The following is a 22350-nucleotide window of genomic DNA, read 5'->3' as shown; positions in this document are numbered from 1 at the left end:
GTGTCACAGCTTAAGGTGTGAGATTTGAATGAAATATTATTAAATTAATCGAAATAAAGGGTGTCCCAAAATAAACGCAAGATTTGAATTAAATTTTTAAAAAACATAGTTTTTTTTCCTTTAAATTGTTATATTTTTATTGAATCGTAAAGTACGCAGGATATCCACAGCTTTATTGGCACATACGCAATCTTTTGTCGAAATTTTCCATGACCATTTTGCATAAATGTGGCTGAATTTCGTTGATGCTGCGTGGAATTTCCTCCTTCAATGCACACGCGTTTGTGGGCTTGTTAAGCACGGACCTTTGACTTCAAATAACCCTATAAAAAGAAATACAACGGTGTTTAATCACACGATCTAGGAGACCAATTCTCAAATTTTCGAATTGTGATCGCCAAATTTTAATTATTTTTGAAATATTGTTCAACAATGAAAACACGTTATTCTTTTGTGTAACACTCCATTTTTTTACTAACCTTAAACTACCAGCTGTCAAAGCCAACACTTTACTGTGCAAATGGTGCCAAATTCAAATCTAGTGTTAATTTTGGGACACTCTTTAGAAGAAAATAACGGCATTTACTTATCCAACATTTTCTCAAGGTAATTGTATAACTTACATGTTGTTTTTTAATAGCAAGGACAAACTTTCTTTGAAACAACAGCCAATTTGGAATCATTTTACTTCATTAAAAAAAATTTTCATCCGTTAATTCCCGTTCTTAATTATTCAAATTATGCATAACATCATCTCCTTCAAACCCTTGTAATCTGAACAAGTTTTGGTACGGCTTCTCACAAACATCTATAATTAAAACTTATCTCTGATTACACGTAATAACTAATATCCAGCGCCTTAAAATGCTAATACTTTCGACTCCTCTTTAATTATGGAGGAATTTTTCTCGTAATTGGATCCGTTCCGTATAATCTTCATCTCGTTCAACTTTTGACCGGTGGTAATGTTTGTATACCACGCCAACGTATAATACTGAATATAACTACGCATGTTTTGCCCTATTTATTAACTAATAATATATTATTCAACATAAGTATATCTTAAGAAGTGATTTGCATACTTTAATTTAGTAGAAGAAAACTAATTTTCTCCCTTTTATTTTTGCTATAAAATTTCAGATAATTACTTTTGTTCGCCGTTACAGCTAAGATGCTTGTATGTGGTGGTCCTTTTGAACTAACTTTGAAGTAAAAGAACCTAGAATGAAATGAAATATTTTTGTTTTCGCTTGTTTCGATTTTTAAAAAGAAATTCTTAATTTTAATAAAATTATTTACTAAACAGTTTTTAATACAGCAATAGTATTTGCAATTTTTTTTCCTAACATAGATATAAAATATCATGTATTCTTTAAAAACTGTTAGCCAGTAGTCTGAACTTAAGTCCATTAAAGTCTATATTAGGCCACTGGACTTCAGTCACTATAATTACATTAATAATTTACTTCGATATCTACCACACTTTTCTTGATTTTATTCATTTTAATTCTGTTGTAGATTTCAGAATTAAACTGGTTTTTCTTTCTTGATTTTATTCATTTTAATTCTGTTGTAGATTTCAGAATTAAACTGGTTTTCAATTCTTAAAGGATGTCATATGAATATGAATTAACTCCATAATATATGCCTTTAATGCAATTAGAAATATAAGAATTTCAATTAGATTCCATTTCTCTGTTTTTCTCTTGCAATTTGTCTTCCATTTTTCATTTTTTTTTTCAAATAAAAGCTGTGAATAATCAGTAGAAATAAAAATAACAAGTGCAAAAATATACAAAAAAATTCTAAAAATAAACTAAAATTTGAAATAATTTAGCAATCTATAAGAGCAATCTATAAGCCATTTTTCGATCCCTTATATCTGGAAATATTTCTGATATTCATTCTATTATTTTTATGTTTTAAAATATTACTTCATTCTTGGCAGTCCGGTAAAAATTCTTCAAAATGTTAATTGAGATTCTCCCTTAAAAAAAAAAAGTTTATTCTATTTGAAGAAAGCAGTTATTTTGTTATTTCAAAAATTTAAATTTATAAAAAAAAAGAAAATAATTTTTTTTGATTCTACACCCTCGTAGGAAATGCCACTAGATGGGAACAAAATATTCAGTAGGAAACCGATTTCTGCTACCTCTTTTAGGTAATGACTTACTCCACATAACTCTTTAACTGCGCGTAAATGTATATTATTCAGCTTTTTCAACTCCACCCTCTAAAACGTGATAAAAGTATATTTTATTTGTATTTTTATTTAAAGGAATAGAATTGGCGTATCTGGAGTGAATCGGGAATTCGACCGTATAAACATACTTGGCGGAAGCTTGAACAGTTAAGTTCCTTGGCGAGAAAAAAATTGGATTTTTTTTTTTTTTTCCCTCGTTCTTTTTAACACTTCTGAATGCTCTCGTGAAGTCGTTGAAAAATTCGTTTTATTACTGATTGAAGAAGGGGAAAAAAATTGTTCCTTGTTATTAACGGTTTCCTAAATCGTTCTTGTTTATTCATGAAATAATTTTTTAAAAACTTGATTGTTTTTTTTTTATTTTTGACATTTTTATTCCTGTTAGGAAAATCGTCTGGTAACTATTTGTACTTGTCAAAGTTACGATATTTAGTTTAATTGCAACGAATTTCTGTTATAGCATTCCAGTTCATTAAGAAGAACTTTCATTTTAAACTGAGGTGAATGACTTATTAAGAATTTTTTGGTGTATGTTTTTTATTTTAGTTCTTTTATAATTTTTTTCTTTTATATTTAAATTACATGCGATTGATTTCTTATTCTTATGCAGGAAAAATATTTATATTCATATTTTTTTGTTTTAAACTCAGATGGTCTTTTTCGAAAAGGATGTTTTATTAACTTATATATATCTAAAAAATATATATCTTTGCTTTTGCAAAACGGAAATGATTAACTGCTCATTTATTACGATTGTTTAATACGCCATCGTCTATTTTGAATAGTCATTTTTGAATTATTTAAGCATTAACGTTGCATATTTCTATTTCAAAGTTTAATAATTTATTGCATGTAATGGGATAGTTTTAAAATTCTTTTACACGAATTAATTAAAGTAATAAAAAGTTTCCTGCTTTTCGCTAAACACCTACAATTTTCTATTTATAATTCAAGCGAAATGTTATAAATATTTTCTATGATCATATTTATTGATTAAAATCGAAACTAAATGTTATTTGAAGTATTTAAGAAATTGTAGATTTTTAAGTAATTTTGAGATACATTTGCCGTATGTAATAATAATCTAAAGAGAAAGTGAATGTGTGGTGTATGAAGGTAATAAATATTGCAGCACAATGTAAAAACTAGTAGAAGTTATTGGCTTTTATATATATTTTTAAGATCAAAATATTTTCCGATTTAATTATTTTGTAAATAATTTGAGATAAAGCTTTGTATGGTAGTTAAAATTAAAAACTTAACATCAAATCTTTAAGTATATATATTTTGTTTGTTTTGTTACTTTGACCTGTTTCTTCCAAAAATTAGTAAACTTCGTATGGTAGAGCCTTCGCTGTATGTAATTCTTTTTATCAATATAAAACAAGCTTATATTTATTCACTTTTGGAGGGAATTAAATCTTGATTTTTCACTTAAAGTTTGTTCAAATAATTGCACTTGATCGTACCATTTGTGAAAACAATATTCTCGATAATGTTGATATAAGATGTGCAGCCAATAGGCTTAAAGATCTTAGCATCCGGTTTCTGCTCTTTAAAAGAAAATGGCTATAAAGCTTATTTACACTTAATTCTGCTGAGAAAATAAATGTAACATTTCTTTTTATGGCTGTTTTGTCCTAAAATTGCAATGGGCCACGTACGCACGTTTTAGATAACTACACTGAAATAGTCTCTTCTCTCCATATACAATGATACAATTTGAAAATGTTTTGTGAAAGTATGTGATGTTGAGAATTTTTATTCGGAAACAACGTCACAATGTTCTAGTTTGAACCGATTCAGAGTAATTGAACGTCATACGCCCATAAACGTTTTCAATTGCCACCGGAAAAGAATGGATTTTTATTTTTAAATCAATATATGTGAAACATTCTAATAATAAATCACGATTTCTAAAAATATGAATAATTTAGATTTTTCCTTTGTTACTTTACACAGACATTGCAGTTTCAATGTTTACTTATTACTCATTGTTTAGTTGTACTAAAACGGGAAACTTAAAATAATTTCACCTTCGTTCTTATAGACAAAATGTCACGTGATGCAAGTTGGATTGTAGAGGAATGAAATTTTTATCACGCTGAGTGACGTCAAAATTTTAGTTACATATATCTTCTAAAAGTACTGAAATGGTTTTCTTTTTTTCTTTCTTTTTTTTTAATATAATGTACATAGCATAAAGGCATTGGTGATTTCATTATTTAAAAACAATATATTGTTTTCGTTATTGTTGTTTTTATTTATTTATTTATTTATTTTTTTTTTTTTTTTTTGCCAATTTACTTTTAAAAAATCGTTATTACTCTTTCTGTTATTAAATATTTTATGCAAAGTGTTCTTTTGAATTTTCAGTAAACCCAGTGTCTGATTTTCCTTTGCCAAATTAGGTAATTTCCAAGTCTGAGAGGGGGGCAGACAGGTTGATAAAAAATTGCTATTAGTGAGATGTGAAATAAATGAATTTGCAAACAAATTCTAGGAATTACAAAATAATAGTAAACGTTGTTTACATTTTTGAATTCTTAAAGTCTTATTAACTAAAGCATAATTAAATTTGCTTTTCTTTTATGCAAAGTGTTCTTTTGAATTTTCAGTAAACCCAGTGTCTGATTTTCCTTTGACAAATTAGGTAATTTCCAAGTCTGAGAGGGGGCAAACAGTTGATAAAAAATTGTTATTAGTAAAATGTGAAATAAATGAATTTGCAAACAAATTCTAGGAATTAAAAAATAGTGGTAAACGGTGTTTATATTTTTGAATTCTTAAAGTCTTATTAAATAATTAAATTTGCTTTTATAATGTATTGAAATATTAATCATTTACTTAACTGGTTCCGTTACTCTTAATTTTATATAAGTCCTATAAAATAAAAAAAAATTCAATAAGGCTTCATAGTCTAATAATTATGCTTAATTTTTTCAGAATTTTATTTTTGTAATCATGTTTTTCCATATGTCTATTAAAAATAAATAATTGAAATATATTTTTCTAAAATAATTGAAAATATAAAAAAATGAATTAAAATAACTTACTAATTAGGTTAAAAAAATTGAAGAAATTTAACCCTGAAGTGGCCATTTATTAAAAAAAAAAAAGGGAGAGAGAGAGAGACTTTATAATATGTACAGCATGGGGCCGAAAGATGCCTAAATCCGTTATTGAATAAACCGCTTCGGAGCTGACCGCTTCGCAATGACAATGCGAAAACGGACCTCAACATTTCATTTTAATTCTCCAGTCTGTAAGCGTCTCGTAGCTTATGTACCTGGCCAGGCATGCGTGTAAAAGTTTTGGATAGGTGTGGCCTTCAGCGAGAATAGAAAGAATAAAAGTATCCTTTAATTATTTGTGTCGCATTTTAAAGAAAAATAGCTCAAATCTTTACCGTCTTTCATGTGTTAACGTCTGACATGTGTCTTGGGCCGAGCTCTCACTTGGACATTGTAATCTGTAGAACTCGGTGTTTGAGTCACTTGGTGTTTGTGTGTTTCCGATGTTTAATTTTCGACTGATAGTTGTTCGTTTGAACTGGGTGAGTGTATTCCAATTTATTTTTTAAAAATTCGTCTCTGCCTCGGGTATTTTCGTTTATTTTAGAATTTCTGGACAAATTATTTTTAACTCCTTTTTGTTACTTAAAATAAAAAGATTGCTTTTTCAGCATGTTTTATTTTTTGTGCAAAATAAATTTGGAAAATGTATTTTATTTCTGATTTTTGTTGTTAGTATTATATTTCTATTTCAGAGTGTTTTATTTTAGTTAAAAAAAAGAATGAATTTTCAATAATTTTTATATTGTTAAAAATATATTGCTCAATTCTTTTCCTCATCTACTTAGAAATTATGAATACTTTAATATATTTTACTAAAATTACAATAATCATTTGTTTTCAAAGAGTCATTTGCTTTTGCATGTATGTCTCTGTTTAATTTGTGCTTGATAATTGTTCATTTGATTTGGGTGAGTGTATTTAAATTTTTTTTCCTTTTAAATTCGTCTGGACCTCGTATATTTACATGTGCTTAACTGATGGATTTCTCTAACATTACTACATGACTTTAAAAAAAAAAATCTTATCTGGATAAAAATGTTTGTTGATAACATTTTTTTTTTTTTTTGGAAACAATGTATTCCAAAGCGAAGATGAATTTACTGCTCTTTTCCTATTGCTAAGAATTCGATTCTCCCCCCCCCCCGTTTTTCTGAGAGTTATATTGTAAAATTTATAAATAATATAACATATTTTACTGAAAATGCAATCACCATATGATATCAAAGAATTTTGTACAGTAAATTAATTATATTAATAATTAGCCTTTAAAGTATTGTCTTTATTTATGTTTTATTTAAATTGCTTGGAAACCTGGAAATGTTATTGTCAATTTATTGTCACACATTTCTAACCCATAAAAATTGAATGTTTTGTATTTTATTATTATTGAATTATTTCTGTAATCTTCCCGTTAATGTATGGGGGCAAAATTGAAATTTTACGTATTCTCTTTCCTGAGAATAATTATAATATTTATCATCAATGTTTTAATTATAAATCTAAAATTAAATCATTCGTATACATAACAAATAAATCTCTGAAAATTTCATTTGTAGGAAGTTTACTGTTTCATCTCAACTGTATCAAAATTGCATTCCTTTTGCATTCACTCTCAACTACCTACTTTGAGCCAATGAACTTTGCATATTCATTCAGGTTCATTTGTGAATGAAAGAACAAATAACTATTTCCACTACTTAAGTTGGGGCTCTGAGCACATTTTTCATTCATGCAGTGAATTGTATCTTCAGGAATACTTCAGTTTTACCGTTAGCTACGTTCTCTCAACAGTTCCACATCCAGTTTGGTTACTTTAAATCTTTTGTTTAAACATTTGAGGCAACTTTCCATTGTTTTCCATCAAACGGATGTTTGAAGGAAGGATTTGGAAACTGCTTTAGCTGAACGGGTTCCTGAAAGGTTCTCAAAAGGATCTGAACGCCTGGGTGATTTTTAAAAAGGAGATAATGCGAAAGTGTTGTACGCCTTGTTTGAATTTATTGTTTTATTACTGAATTTCACTCAAAAAATACTATCACTTTGTGAATTTATTTTCTATTAATGTTTATAAATGGGATTTTTTTTTCAGAACAATACACAATTTTATTAATTTTTTTATGCATATCTTCAAACCATTTCTGATTAATTATCGTAATTTTATTTCAAAAACATTTTCTTTCGGAAAAGTTTGTTTCTTGAGCAAATAGCTAAGTAATTGAATACAAAATCAGCATTAACCTTTATGATATTAAAAAGATAGGAAAAGTTGCCATATTTTATTTTATTTTTATCTTTCATTATTTAGTTAATATTTTTTTTTAAGTATTACTTTTCATAAATTGCTAAAGAGTATTTTTTTTTTAATTTCAAATATGTTTTTGCGTTTAAAATGATTCGATATACCAAACTATTAAGCCTATTTATATTAGTTTCTTTCTAGTTTTCATTGTAAATTTTTATAAATTTATGCAAACTTTTACAGTTACTCAACAGCGCTATAGCTGCTGTTTTTAAAAACTGTTTAACATCGCATTAATTATGTAGCTTTTATGGTCTCACAACGGAAGAAAAAAAAGTATTGTCGTGACTTGAGAACAGCGTTCTTAGTTTCGCACACATGCTTATGTCAAATAACTTCTGCTATTTATTTGCTATGAGAATTGTTCCAGACATCAAATCGGCGTTATAGTAGTCATTACAGAAACAGGCGTGTTCTTATATCAAACCGAGAAACATCATAAATGTGCTACACCATTCAGCAGACCCATCACTGAGCGAAGGCAAATTTCTGAAGCTAACAATATGGCATAGATATCTACATATTTTATCCAAAATATATTGAATAAAACTTTATCTGTAAATTCAACGCTCATAATTATCTTTATATTTATTAAGGATGTACTATAAACTCATGTAAGCACAGAATTATGTAAAAATTAAATTCCTTGTTCGTTTTGCAGTTGGAGAGGTTGATCCAGTATGAGCGGTACCTGTCTCTGTTGGCCGAACAGACCGCTCCTGACCATCCTGATTACAACGACATATGCCGAACGGCCAGTAAAGCTGCAGCTGTAAGTTCACTACTTGTTCTTATTTTCTTTTTATATACCTATTTTCTATATTTAATGATAATCAATCTTAGCAAATTACAATGCATATGGTATTAATATGCATATAATTAAGCATGCAATGTGTCATTTCTAATTAACGACTTTTTGCCCTAGTTGTTAGCTTTTGAATGTAATGAACTGAGTCGTGTAATTACCTAATTTTTTTTAAAAACACGGTTAAGCTATCCCTGTATAAATCCAGGTACTTGTTTTATTTGACCAGGAGTAAGGATTTTTTAAACTTAAATTATTGTGAAATATTTTTGCATATTGACATGCAAAACAAATTCTAATTTCACTATAGTTGTTTTTATACTTAATTTCGGTTCGTATAATTGAAGCTGATAATGTCCATTTAAACAATGTCATGTATTGTTCAAATGGACATTGTTCAGTTGTTCATTTCAAAGCTAATATGGTTTGTCATTTAAAATATGAGTTTAGATTTAAGTTTATATTTAAAAAAATTCTCACAAAAGGAAAAACAAAATGTCACAAATGTATTAAATTAGTCTGACAATTATGTAGAAATCTTTCCTTAAAAGTTTATGATTTTTTTAGATACTTTATTGGGTTCTAGTTGCTTTTCAAAATTCTGTCTTACAAGACTTATGAATTATTGAGATAAATACTGAATAATAGATGAACAAAATGCATGACATTCTTGGTACAGGAGTTATATATTTAATCTAAGATACATTTACTAAATTTTAGAGGTAAGTTGAATACATCCAGGATGACATTAAGCCAAAATATAAACTCCTGTTCACTTGTTATGGTAATGTTAGAAAGCCTCCGTACCTGAGATCGATTTCGATTACGTATAAATTGTGATTTTTCAATCGTGTATTGAAAAAATATCTTATTTTAGAACTAATTTTAAATTAAACGAATGGGAAAATTTTATTTTAACCCTAATTTCGAAGTTAATTAGGGTTAAAATAATTTCTTATTTTAACACTAATTTTGAACAAGAATTTCTTGTTTAGAAGTTAAACAAATCTAGAATACCATCATACCAGAAAAAAAAAGAAAAGAAACTTCCTGTCTATTGTGTTATAGTAATGCTGGAAAACCTATATAGCTGAGGTCGATTTCAATTATGTAATAGACAGTGATTTGTTATTCTTATAAATAAAAATGTCTTGTTTTATCACTATTCTTAAATTAAACGAACAAGAATTTCTTGCTTCATTTCGAATTTAAGCGAACACTTTATATTTTCTGAGTGTATGTTTTCGCCTTTCCTGTGCCGCAGCTGATCATTCTAAAACAAACACCTCTACAAAGCTGTTACCTGCACCGTAGATGTTTCTAGTTTTCGGCGACTATTTTAATGCAACAATGCGCGTGTAGTTACGAAAGTGAAACGGAACACTTGTGTAGCTTTGACCTAGTGTAACTCAGGCGTGAAGTGACACCGCCGCTTTTCTGAATGCCTGTCCATCAAAATATTCCGTTGTTGTGTGTGTGGTATGTGAAACGGGACCATGTTCAGAAGACGCTCTGACACATATTTTTTCTCTTTCTATGAGCTTCGTTTCATCACAGCTTGCCCTTCCAGTGGTGCTGGACATCTGCTCTGCTGTTTACACAGCATGGAACTTTCGCTCGTCTTCGCGCCTGTACTTAGCGGGAAAATAATCAGCTTTTTTCTATACCAACACGTCAATTAATTCGTAGGTTGCGCAAAGACCCACGTGATTGTTTTTGGAATGCATTTTCTTCCCTAATGAATGGTTAAACTCTCGATTATCTGAACTAATGACAATGGAATTGTCAAACGATCTCAAATAGAGATATATCTTTATGCGGCAAACTGAAAATAAATCGAATTACTGCTTCATTCTTTTTTCGAATTTGACTGACTGTTCTTGATGCATTTTTAGTTGTTTTTGTGATTGAATTTATTGCATTTAAAAGTGAATGTTTTAAATGAAAAGTTAGTAATTCAGTATGTATTGGTGAAAACATTAATTTTTATATAGGAACAAAACTGAAAAGCAATTTTTATTTTGTTATTAACTACATTTCATGACCGTCATAAATTAGCAAAATGTGCATTGATTTTGAGAAAGAAATTAAAATCATATCAACAGCTAAATAATTATATTTAAGAATCTGCAAATAAAAAGTATTAGGAAAGGCTAAAATAATCTAAAATTGATTCATTTATGTTAATCTAATGTGACCCTTGTTCTTTAATAATATATATTACTTTTACATTTCTTAAAAATATTAATTTCACTTCCCTCAAAATTAAACACAAAATTTTGATTATGTTAGATATGACACTAATATACAATATGATTAATTACATTAGATATGATAGAACCATGCGGTACATATGGTCAAACATTAGATATAGCACAGAATTTGTGCCATATCTATAAACATTGATAAATGTATAGAAAAATCTGTCATATGTTTCAAAATTTACCTTATACTAATGAACTGCAATTAAATTTTAACTACTTACTTTATAAAAAAACAAAAACAAATTGTTCCTTGTCATTTTCTTCCACGCCAATCTTAACCAATACAAATTGGAAAGAAACAGATGACCGTAGAGTGTACATTAGTTTAAAAAAGTACTTAAAACAATCTGAGCTATGAGCGTTTGTATCTACTATTGCTTTGTCTCAAGAGTAATCCATGAAGTCATCACAGCATATCCTTCACACATTCTTCTACAGCAAAGAAACCATCTAAGCATTTACTACGATCATTCCACAAAGCTATATTCATCCAACCTTCAACTAATGATTTAAGAATTCTTATGGTATAGTCCCATTAAAAAAGGGCGGAATCTGGCAGCTTTCTTTCAATAGCATTTCCTGAGTTCTTTGATTTGTTCTTTTCGTTAATGCTTTTCCAATTTTGTCAGCGTTTGACAGCAGCCAAGTCAAGTTTATAACCCCATTCTTGTTCGAACTGCGCAATTTAACCTTGGCGGGAAATCTTGAAGAATTTTAGTGACTTGTTCTAATTCAGTGTGGGTGGATTCTAACGCATCTGAACTCAAGAAAAGGGTTAACTAAAAGGATTTTTCCCCCCTTTTGCCTTGCTTTTTTTCTTTGTTTTATCCCCCTGCTTTAGCTTAAGATTTGAAATATACATTTTTGTGTTCTTAGTTGGATTCTTATTAAATAATCGTATTCTTTATTTTTCTGTTCAACAAAATCGTTTGGCTGTCTACTCTCTTTTTATCAGATGTTATGTGACCTGAAGAAAAATCCAGTCTTTTCTTGCTATCAAAACATTAAAAAAAAATGTAATAATTCTTTAATTACAAAATGCCTGAGGGAAAACTGCCTACGATCTCTCACATCAACACGCGCATGGGCTCTGTTCAGCTAATGCTGCATAAAGTGTCCTGTATCATGCTAATCAAAGATACAATCTGTGTTTGAGGAAGCAATAACGTGTTCGTGTGACTTATTAAGTTTAGTATGATTTCTTTTTATCTGATTTGCATTATACATATTGCAGTTTTTATTCTCAATAAAAAAATATCATTTCCTTCCCCGCATTTTTATTGTTTGGCCGAACATAAAAAAAGTTGGCCTTGTGAAGAATAGCATGTGCAAGGATAGGATCGCTCCTTATTTCTCAGCTTCTGGAGCTTTCGATATCATTAAGCGTTTGAAAAATATTCTTATCTTGAATAAGATAATATGCAAAATTTTATTATGAATACTATGAATTATTTAACTAAGATATTTGGTTGCAATGTTTAGATTTATGATTTAATGTTGCATCTGCTTGTAAAGTAATTTTGTTTTTATTCTTTGCGTTATTATGTAAGAATAATTACATTTGGCTGGAAGTGGATCGAAATTTCAATCTTAAGTTTATGATTCACTCAATTGTACATTCCAGGAACATAGATTTAAAAATTATTTTAGAAATGCCACCTATGATTAAAGAAATATCAATTTCTCTTTTGCTAATTGATGTCATTGTTTGTTGTCAACGGGCTTAAATACTTTTGTGAACACAATAGCATTTCAGTTGTCACCGCAAAAACTGTTACTATTATATCATACATTTCCATTTGTGAACATGGCAGTTGTTGTCATCTGTGGTCGACAGTTATTGTCAGCTGCACCACCCATCATTTCTATTGTTGGAGTTGGACGCATATTATACTTGAAAAACTTTTAGCTTTTGTAGCAGGATGCTGGTAGCCAAATGCAGCATGTGGGGTGAAAAAAAAAACTGAAATAATAAAATAGATAGGCGTTGCAACTTTTCATCGTAGGCGTAAAAAAAAAGTAGAACTTTTTATTTATTTAATTTTGCTATTCAATGGCAGAACTCTTCCATTGTGAATCATTATTTGCTGCTGCCACAACTTGATCTGCAAAGTACATCGTTAAGCAGCAGTAGAAGTATTTTTTCTTCCTTTCAATGCCTCGTGCTTTAAATCTGCTTGAAAAGGATGCAGTTAGTTCAAGCTCTGTTGAGTACCTTTTATTCGAGAAATCTTTTATGGAGTTTTAACAAGATGAGGAGGAAACAAATAATCGAACAATAAACAGAACGGTCTTTGTATTGGTTTTGGCTGTGTTCTAAGAAGTGCTATCCTGAGTTCGATTTTTCTCACGTTTGGTGTGCCGCAATATTTACGTATGTTGTCCTACACACTTTAGATATAAATGTATAGTTTCTTTTATATCATTCTCCCCCCCCACACACACTTTTGCGTGCTTTTGTAACGGTTTCGTGATTTCTAAAGCACAGTATCAAACGGTTCTAAAATGGCCTTGCATTTAATATAAAAGTATTCATCTTTCTTCATAGAATAATTTTGCTAGTCCTTCGAAAAAACTCTCTCTGTTTAGAATAGCAGATTTCTGCAGACGACTTTTTAAAGAAAATAAAACATGTCATTTCAATGGCAAAAATAATTACCAGACGTTTCATTTTGTTGTGATTTCAGTCTTCGATTACAAAAATGCTGTTAATAAATTGCAGAAATGTATTTGAATTTCCTAATCTCTAATTGCTTTAGAAATATAATATTGATTATTTCTTTTTAAGAAATATTTTTAATGTTATTAAAAGCTTTTGTGCAAAACATTTTCACAAATTTTCATATAGAATTCTTTTTTAATAAAAATTTTAAAATTTCGACTTATTATGTAAGAACAGATCAAGAAACTTATATCGTTGTTTTTTTTTTAAGTTGCTAATAGCAACTACTGTTTCTATGTTTTAGTAAAATTTGGCAATTCTTTTATTAATTTTCAAATTGATGTATCTAATTTTACTCTTTTTTTAAAAGCATTATTTATCATAATTAATCAGTTAACAACTAAGAGAAATTTAATTTTTTTTTTTTTTTTTTTGTGCATACAATTTGAAAGAGATGTTAACAGAAAATAAATAAAAGATGTGTCTGAGCTGTATTTTATGAGAGATATATTTGAAAATGTGTTTCGATCAAAATCTTGCCTCGAAGAATGGATCAAAACTTTCTTCTGTGTTTCAATTCATCTTACAATATTTTTTTTCGTTCCTACAGAAAGCGATCGCTTTTAATGAATAAACGAGTTACCATTGTATCTGATGATTCCGATTTTGTAGACAATGCATGCGATTGTAACAAACATAATAGACTTCTAATGACCCTTTTTCTTTTATCAATCTGGGATTGAAATTGCACAGTTGTGTGATTAATAGATTATTAGTTCCTTCATGAGATAGCGCACGCATTTGCTCAGATTTCGCCATAGCTTCTCATTATTCATTTTCAGAACATAACTATTGATCAATGAGAATGGTTTGCGTTTGAATATTATGTCACTTTCTAATCTTTTCGTAATTTTTTTGCTTTTATGTGATATACAGAAAAGTATTTTTAGTTTTTCTTACTAAATTTACTAAATTTTTTTCCCTACAGATTTGTAGGGAAAAAAAATGAAAGCTAAATATTAAAGAAACTTACTTATTTGTTCAATTATTTTCAAGCAATATCTACAGGACTCAATTTTCTTAGTTAATATTCTCATTTTTTTTTTTTGGCTAATAATGCTAAAAAGTTATAAAATAAGAGAAGAATTTTGCAAACGATTTTTAAAAAATATAACAAAGTTATTATGATTTATTTTTAATACCATTTTATGCAGTTGTTTGCTGTTACGTTTTTATTTAAATTTAATGAATAATCAACATACAAGCAAATCTGTTCTTACTCTTTTATTTAATTAAATTAAAGAGTGTTTATTGAATTAAACTAAAAATTAATTACTGCGTATGAAATTACAATATATTTCGATCTCCTCAATATCAAAGTTATTGATCTTCATTAATGCTTCGAGCTCTACAACTTTGTAATTGGTTTCACTGTTCTTTTTTTATGTTCGTCAAATACATAATTTTAATTATTGTGTTGTGTTTTAGAATAATTTTAATTTATTGTATTTGGAAGAAATTATTATGTTGTGTTTCAATTTTAATTATTGTGATGTATTTTAGAATAATTTTAATTTATTGTGTTTTGAAGAAAGTGGTTAAAAATTACAGTATGAGCATTGTTCTTACTATACGCTTTTCTAATTCGTTTTATTTAGTTCATTTTATAAAGATAGGTGTACTTTTCTGCTTATATGCGGTGGTATTAAGTAGTAACGCATATAATTTCGAACACAGTTATGAAAAAATGCAATAATTTCCAACATAATTACCATTTATGGCGAGATATTTGTCCCAGTGCTGGATTAGTTTGAAATTCCAGGTCTCATAAAAAACTATCGGCTGCGAGTGGATGGCTGTGTCACGACAAGTTTGAGGTTGTCGTCAGAGTTAAATTTCTGACCGCTGAGAAACCACTTCAAGAATCCAAAACTTGAGAGTTCCAAATCCCGGCAAATTCTAACTTCCGGGAATAGTTTTCGTGCAAAACTGCAAAGATTTGGTTAGGAAATTTTAAGGCACCAAATATACAACCCGGACTAGGAACCTCATGTTTTTTTTTTTTTTTTCTGGAGAGGTTCCTCGGCAGTCAGAAATTTGAGTCTGACGATGAATTCAAACGGTCGTGTGACAGCGACTGTACAGTCGACAGCATTCTGTGATTTCAAACTGCCCTGAGATAGATGCCCCTAAGTGAATAGCAGTTATGTCGAAAAGTAATAAACTGGCTATGCCTTCATTTCCATTTCATAGTGTACAAAATTATAGTCGTTACTTATTGATATCTTCTCGTATATATTACTGTTTGTTATAGTATTCGTGATAATAAATGACTTTTTTTTAAATAGATGGTAAAAAGAGCTGACCATGGCAGAGAGGAATCAGATCTGGATCGAATCCAGGATCTATTTCCGAGCGATCACCTGCGTCTTCACGAAAGGGATCCTCTGTCTCCCGTAAGTATATTTTTATATCGCCCTTTATTACTATTATCATTTATGTTGGCCATATACAGCCAGCGTTATTTATTATTTTTTTTCTCAGTATTAACCATAGAAAAGACAATTTATTTATTTTTCTAATTTTAAAAAGAGATTTTCGGAGTTTCATTCATTCAATGTTAAGATGATCTTGAAATAAATTATTTAGGAATAAAATTATTAATTTTTCGAAATCAAAAATGTTCTTTATTTTTCTAAAATTGCCTCATTTTTATTTTGAGTCTTCAAGTATATATACTTAAGCGAAGGATGTAGACATATTGTAGGCAGTGAACATTATAAAATACCTCTTTTAATAACTTGTATATTTATTCCACATTTTAATACTTTTTTAACTTATCAAGAAGCTGATGATTTATTTTAAATTATTATATTTTTTTCATATTTATAATTTTGTGGATTTTTTTTTTTTTTGGTGTTTATTGTGATTCTTGACTGCGCTGAATCCTTGCTCATAAACAACAATATTTTAGTAAATCCTCAATGTTCATAAAAACTGTAATAACATAGTGAACTTAATGAATGAGAATTTATTCAATTATATTTGGAGAAAGAAAGTTATTATCCTGATACTACTAGAACTTGTATTTTATATAAATTTATCTTTAAACTTTGATAAAAACATTAATAGGCAACTATGTTAATAACATTTTTTTTTTTTTTTTATCTTCATGTGTATGGCTCCCTGTCAGTCCTGCACCGATAGGCATTTGCCTTGTCAATACACTCTGATATATTTCATACCATTCTTTGATCCCAAATTTTTCATTCCAGAAAGAATTAACTGTAAGCAACAACAAGTTTTCCAACAAATTCTTTAATCCTTGGTTTCAGGTTTTCTTGGAAACAATATTGTTTATTCCTTTAACCCTTGTTAGTAAAAGTGTTTTGCATCAGCAAATAATAGAGGCAGATGTCTCATTACCAACATACATACCAGGTGTAGCCTCAGCCCATATTTTGGTTCAACCTTCCAGAAATAATTTGTATCCAAAACTTCTATTTTGGTCTCCCAGGCTGTATAATTAGTTAGTCCATGCACTTTCGTGTTTTGCTATTTTATGTTGTTACCGTATTTTTAAACTTTTATAAAATGTCGGAAAATTTTCCTACCGTGCATCAAATTCAGTATTAAATACTATCATATGTGAATCGTGTATTGGGAAATTAATGTACATTTTTACACATTTTAATATTTCGACTTTGTAAATTATAGAAACAAATAAAGGACAAATAAATAAATAATTAAATTTACAAATAATTCTCTTATTTTATTGCAGATTTAATTGTGTGTTTCAATATTCTCACATTCCCCCCCCCCCCCAATTCTCCATCTAAGTCTCGCATGTCTATTCCATCTTAAGAAATATTCCATTTCCTTCATCTTATCTTCAACACGCAGAGGAGTTTATTACGTAACTGTGCTTGCGTGTGTAGTACCGTAAATGGGGAAGGGGGGAGGCGAGCAGGTGTTCCTAATTGAACCATATGCCACTACATCCTCCCTCCCCTTTTTACTCCGGACATCCGATTAGAACGGTCTGTAGCGGGACGGCATTTCCTGTATTTTTGTTCCTCCTCAGTTCGAGGCCAACCCCTACGGATTCATTCCATTTCGGGTTACGATAATAAATTCGATATAAACAGCTACCTCCCCCGCCACAATGGAAAAAAAAGTGTTCTTTTTAATATTAAGGAGTGGTGTGAGAAGTTTGTAGGATAGTAGGCAATAATTGTCCTCTACTTAAGAAGGAATTGTCTGTATAAATCAGTGAAGGAATTTCATTTATTTATTACATCAGATTTTCTTTTAATTTTCCAAAATATCGTAATAATTTCAATAGAGGAACCCCTCTTTGATAATCCATTTCCTAATATCACTTTCATTAAATATAAATATTTTGATTTTGAGAAATACATATAAATTTTTAAAAAATAATTTCGTTTTAATAAGTAATAAACATCAGTAATAAGCATAAAAATAATAAGCGTCATGTTTTAAATATGCATGAAGTATACTTTGTTATAGATCCAGTACTGATGCGTAGATACCTAACACCTTTAGGCAAAAAAAGAAAAAAAGTGTGTAAGAGAGAAAGAGGGGGGGGGGGAAGAAAAAAAAGAAAGAAAACTCCCTTTTACTACGTACTTACATATTCGCATTTTTATTATTTGAATAATAATTAGTTTGCATAAATTGTTTAAATTCATGAAATATTTTAGTTGCGCAAAAAAAAGAAACTGAATTTTTAGTAGTATTCATTCATCTGCATTTAATGCATCAGTTGTTCATATATTTAATAATAAATTTACGGTTATAGTTAAATGCATATTGCAATTGAATATTAATACTAGGGCAGAAGCCCGACGAATACATGAGAATTTTATTTGCTTGATAAACACCTCTCTGTTGCTGAGTCCCTAGGCCATTACCTTGGCCATCTTAGGATAAAACTGGCTCTGGGCAGAAATCGTGATCAAATTAATAATTAGAACGACACTTGATCTGGCACTTCTCCATATTTCCCCCATAGAACAATAGAATGTTCGGAAGATTTAATGTGCATTAAGCAATGCACGATTTTGTGGTTTGGGGTCTCGAACCTTAAAACTTCGAAAACAAAACTGAAACTGGCCCTCAGGCTACTATTGCTGAAATATGAGTTCAAAGTTATATTTTGCTCTTTGAATAAAAATTATTAAATCTTAAATTTTTGTTGTAAATTTTAATTTTAGCTTGTTACTAAATTTTAATTTCATCTAGATTCAGTAAGCAGTTAATCTATTAATGCAATAAGCTAAACGAACTGCTCATTTTGTTTAAGAATGCTCAGTTTTTTTGTTTTGTTTTTATGTTCCTCAAGTATATTTTAAATTAAAGAAAAGAAATAGACATGATACATTTCTGTGAAAACTCGAAATTCATTGTTTTTGGGATCGAATATTATTATTTTTGAGACCGATTAATTGTTTTTTTATGTAATTTTTCTTCAAAAATTTAATATCTGAAGCATTTCTTTTCTTAATTTATTCATTTTATCGTTCAATTGATCATATTTATTTTAATGTTCTGTGTTCATATTTGCCGCAGTTCATTATTTTATGAAGTTCAGTTTTTTGTTTTATTCCAAACAACCTGTCATATTTAAAAGAAAAATTATTTAGAAATTTTTTTAAAAAATTGCATTGGCGTGCTGAATATGGAGTAAAATGTATTTATTTCAGATATTTATTCATTCACTAGTCTTTTTTTTTTCTCTCTTTCATATTACTTTTTTTTCTCTCTCTCTTGACTAAATTTTCTGTTTCAGGTACTGAATATCTCTTTTATTTTGCATTTAAAATGTACTCTACTTTGATTTCAAAATATAAATAAACGCAATGCTATTTTAAAAAAAACTATCAAAATTATTAAAGTGTGAAATAATTTACTAGAAAGTTATTAAATCAGATATAATGCTTGTTTAATTATTTATTTATTTTTTTAAGCTATTACAGGCACTATTTACTAAACTGTTACCATTTCCACGCATCAAAGTTTGAAAAGCATAGCTTATAATATTTGCGAGGATCGTTTCATAACAATAAGCTAGTGTCTGATTTTCTGGAAATGGCTGACTTCATTTAAATAATTTCCAACTTCGATTGTTTAAACTAGTATATTAAAGTAGAGTACCTGATGAATCTGTTGTTCTTTTTAAGTAAACAACCGTTTCCTGTTACGTTTGCATAAGCGTTTTGTATTCTTAGAATTTTATTCTTTTTGTTACTCCTCAAAGCATGTGCTTATTTTCTTAAGTATATTATTGACCCCGTGTTTGCATTTAACATAAGGAATCCTCCAACCGAATGCACTCATTTTTAATTTAATTTCTTTTTTTTTTCTTTCAGAAGCAGTTAATTGCCTTCTTCTAAAGAATGCACGAATACATTATTTAAGTTTGGATTAAACATAAATGTGTTTTGTTCCAAATTTCAAAGTTTCTAAATATAATTGTTCTTTTCCTGCTTATAATTTTCAGTCTCTTTTTAAAATCATTACTTTTGCCTTCAGTTTTTTTATATATATATATATAACTTTAAGAAGGTTAAATTATACATGTGGGATCATTGCTGGTATGATTTTTTTAAAGTTTAATATTCAAAGAAATTTATTTTTCTTCCTCGACAAATAATTGGTTAATCAAAATCCACTGAAAATTTTTATACTATATTGTAGCACCTTTGAATAATTAGAACCTATTTTAATCACCTTTATTGTGCTTTACATCAAAACTCTTCTGAAATACTGAAAACGTTTTTTAAAAAATTTATTTAATGAATTTTTTTTTATTTCATTTAAGATAAAAAAAATATTTATATTTGATTTGATTTTTAATCTGTGAAAAACTGATACTGCCAAGATGTAGGATTGTTAATTTTATTCTGTATTTTTGTAAGATACATCATTTATGTATTTATTGCCAGATCTTGCCATTGGGTAATTTGACAAATGTTTTCTCTTAACAACAAATTTGTGTGAAATTGCTTTATTTCTAATTCAGAAATTGTTGTTGTAAATCAATTTTCCCACAAAATATAACAATCGAATAGCAGATAATGTTTTAAATTTTGAAATTAGAAAATGCTTTATTTATTTATTTTTTAATATTTGGATGTTGAGGCTCAATTATATAGAAGATGTTAAGGTTCAGTTGCATAAATTGTTTTTGCTACGCATTTTTTTTTTTTTTTTTTGAAATTTAACTTGTATTACAAGTTATTTGAATTGTTTTACTGTTAATATTTGGTATCATGTTACATGATATGATGGGATTGTTTTTGAAAACTTTTATTTTCCAAGTGTAAAAGACCAAATTGTAGATATGACTTGGAAGGAAAATTATCTTCAGATATGTTATAAATCTTCATGTCATTCTTGTGTTGTACTAGAAGATTACAAATTCAGAATTCGTGAATAATTTCGACCAGTCTCAATTAAATATCGAATAACTTATAAAACCATGATTTTCTTTCACATGTAAATAATCGCATAATTCACATAATTTAGCTTCTATCAAGTTACAACCATCTCTTAAATTTTAGTTAGCGATATATATTAGGATTTTTGAACAGGAACGCGGATGAAATGGCTTTGAGAAACATTGTTGTCAGGCACAAAATACATGTTTGCTTCAGAACCTTATTAAAGTGCGATGTTTGTTCTCATGACTTTCACCATACCTGGAAAATTATATCAGAATTCCTCTCTTATGGTAAGCTTGATATATGATATACGAATTTTGAATAGGAAAATGGAGAAAATGGCCTTGAGAGAACATTGGCGTCAAGCACAAAATACATGTTTGCTTCAGAACCTTATTAAAGTGCGATGTTTGTTCACATGACTTCATCATACCTGCTAAATTACATCACATTTCGTCCCTTATGGTAAATTCGATATATCGCACGCGATTTTTGAACTAGAAAGTGATTTTAACGGAACTTTGGCATCAGGCGCAAAAATGCTAGCTTCAGAACCTTATTAAAGTTCGATTTTTGTTCACATTACTTTCCTTTTTTCGCTAAATCATATCACAACTAATGCTAAGTTCGATATATCGCATACGATTTTTGAAAAGTCTTCCAATTAGAAAGAGTAAAACTGCTGAAAATGGTCTAGAGGGAACGTCAGCTTCAAGTATAGTGTTCATTCTTTTGTCATTCTAGCAATGTGCTGTAAATAAAATTTCTAAACATATTTATAATTTCTACCTGTACCTATTAATTATTAAACAGGAGCTTATTAAAGCATGATTTTTATTTGTATTACTCAAATCTGACCTGCTAAGGTATATCGCATCTCAAAAGTTCTGATAAGCTTGATATATCGCATGTGGTTTTTGAAGTACTTTTTTCCAAATCATTTTTCAGCTAAATTATATCAGAACTCATACCTAATGGTAAGCTCGATATATCGCATACGGTTTTTGAAAAACTTTTCTTCCAAATATAAAACCTGAAATTGCTGGAAAAAAATTGTAACAAAAATTATTGGGGGGAGGATGACTTGGAGAGAATATTATTATCTCTGGATATTATATTATGTATGCTTATGTCATTTTTGCACTATAAAGGTAGAAATAAAAATGTTCTAAACATAGCGGCAATGTCTTCTACTTCTTGTGAAATGCCAAACCAGGGGGCTTGTCAAAGCTCGGTTATGATTACTTGCATCTTTCCTGCCAAGGTATATCACATCATATATTTTATGGCGAGCTCAATATATTGCATATGGCTTTGAAGATTTTTTCTTTCAAATCTAAAGAAGGGAATTGGTGAGAATAGCCAAGGGGGAACATTAGTCTAGAAGGAATGTTCACCCGAATGTCATTCCAACAATACGCTGTACAGTTAAAAAAAAATTTCAACATGCTCATAATTAATTCCAGCACAAGTTAGACAATCACACAAGAGCTTATGAAAGTGCGATTTTGATTCGTATTACTCACGTCTCCCCCGCTGAGTTATATCATATCTCATGCCATCATACTTTCTGA

At 29.0% G+C, this 22350-nt stretch overlaps 1 protein-coding gene across 5 annotated transcripts in view; it reads left to right on the top strand.

Annotated features, from left to right (window-relative positions):
* Window positions 1-22350, top strand: part of LOC129981100 (uncharacterized) — a 577941-nt gene that overhangs the window by 504716 nt on the left and 50875 nt on the right. For all 5 annotated transcript variants that reach the window (XM_056091770.1, XM_056091772.1, XM_056091773.1 and 2 more), the window contains 2 exons: window positions 8241-8351; window positions 15659-15766. In XM_056091770.1, coding sequence (XP_055947745.1) covers window positions 8241-8351; window positions 15659-15766 — 219 coding nt within the window. The remainder of the gene's footprint in view (window positions 1-8240; window positions 8352-15658; window positions 15767-22350) is intronic.

Source organism: Argiope bruennichi, chromosome 8, assembly GCF_947563725.1.
Source record: "Argiope bruennichi chromosome 8, qqArgBrue1.1, whole genome shotgun sequence".
NCBI lineage: Eukaryota > Metazoa > Arthropoda > Arachnida > Araneae > Araneidae > Argiope > Argiope bruennichi.
The sequence above is the reverse complement of the archived record's forward strand: the minus strand, read 5'-3'. Positions and strand labels throughout refer to the sequence as shown.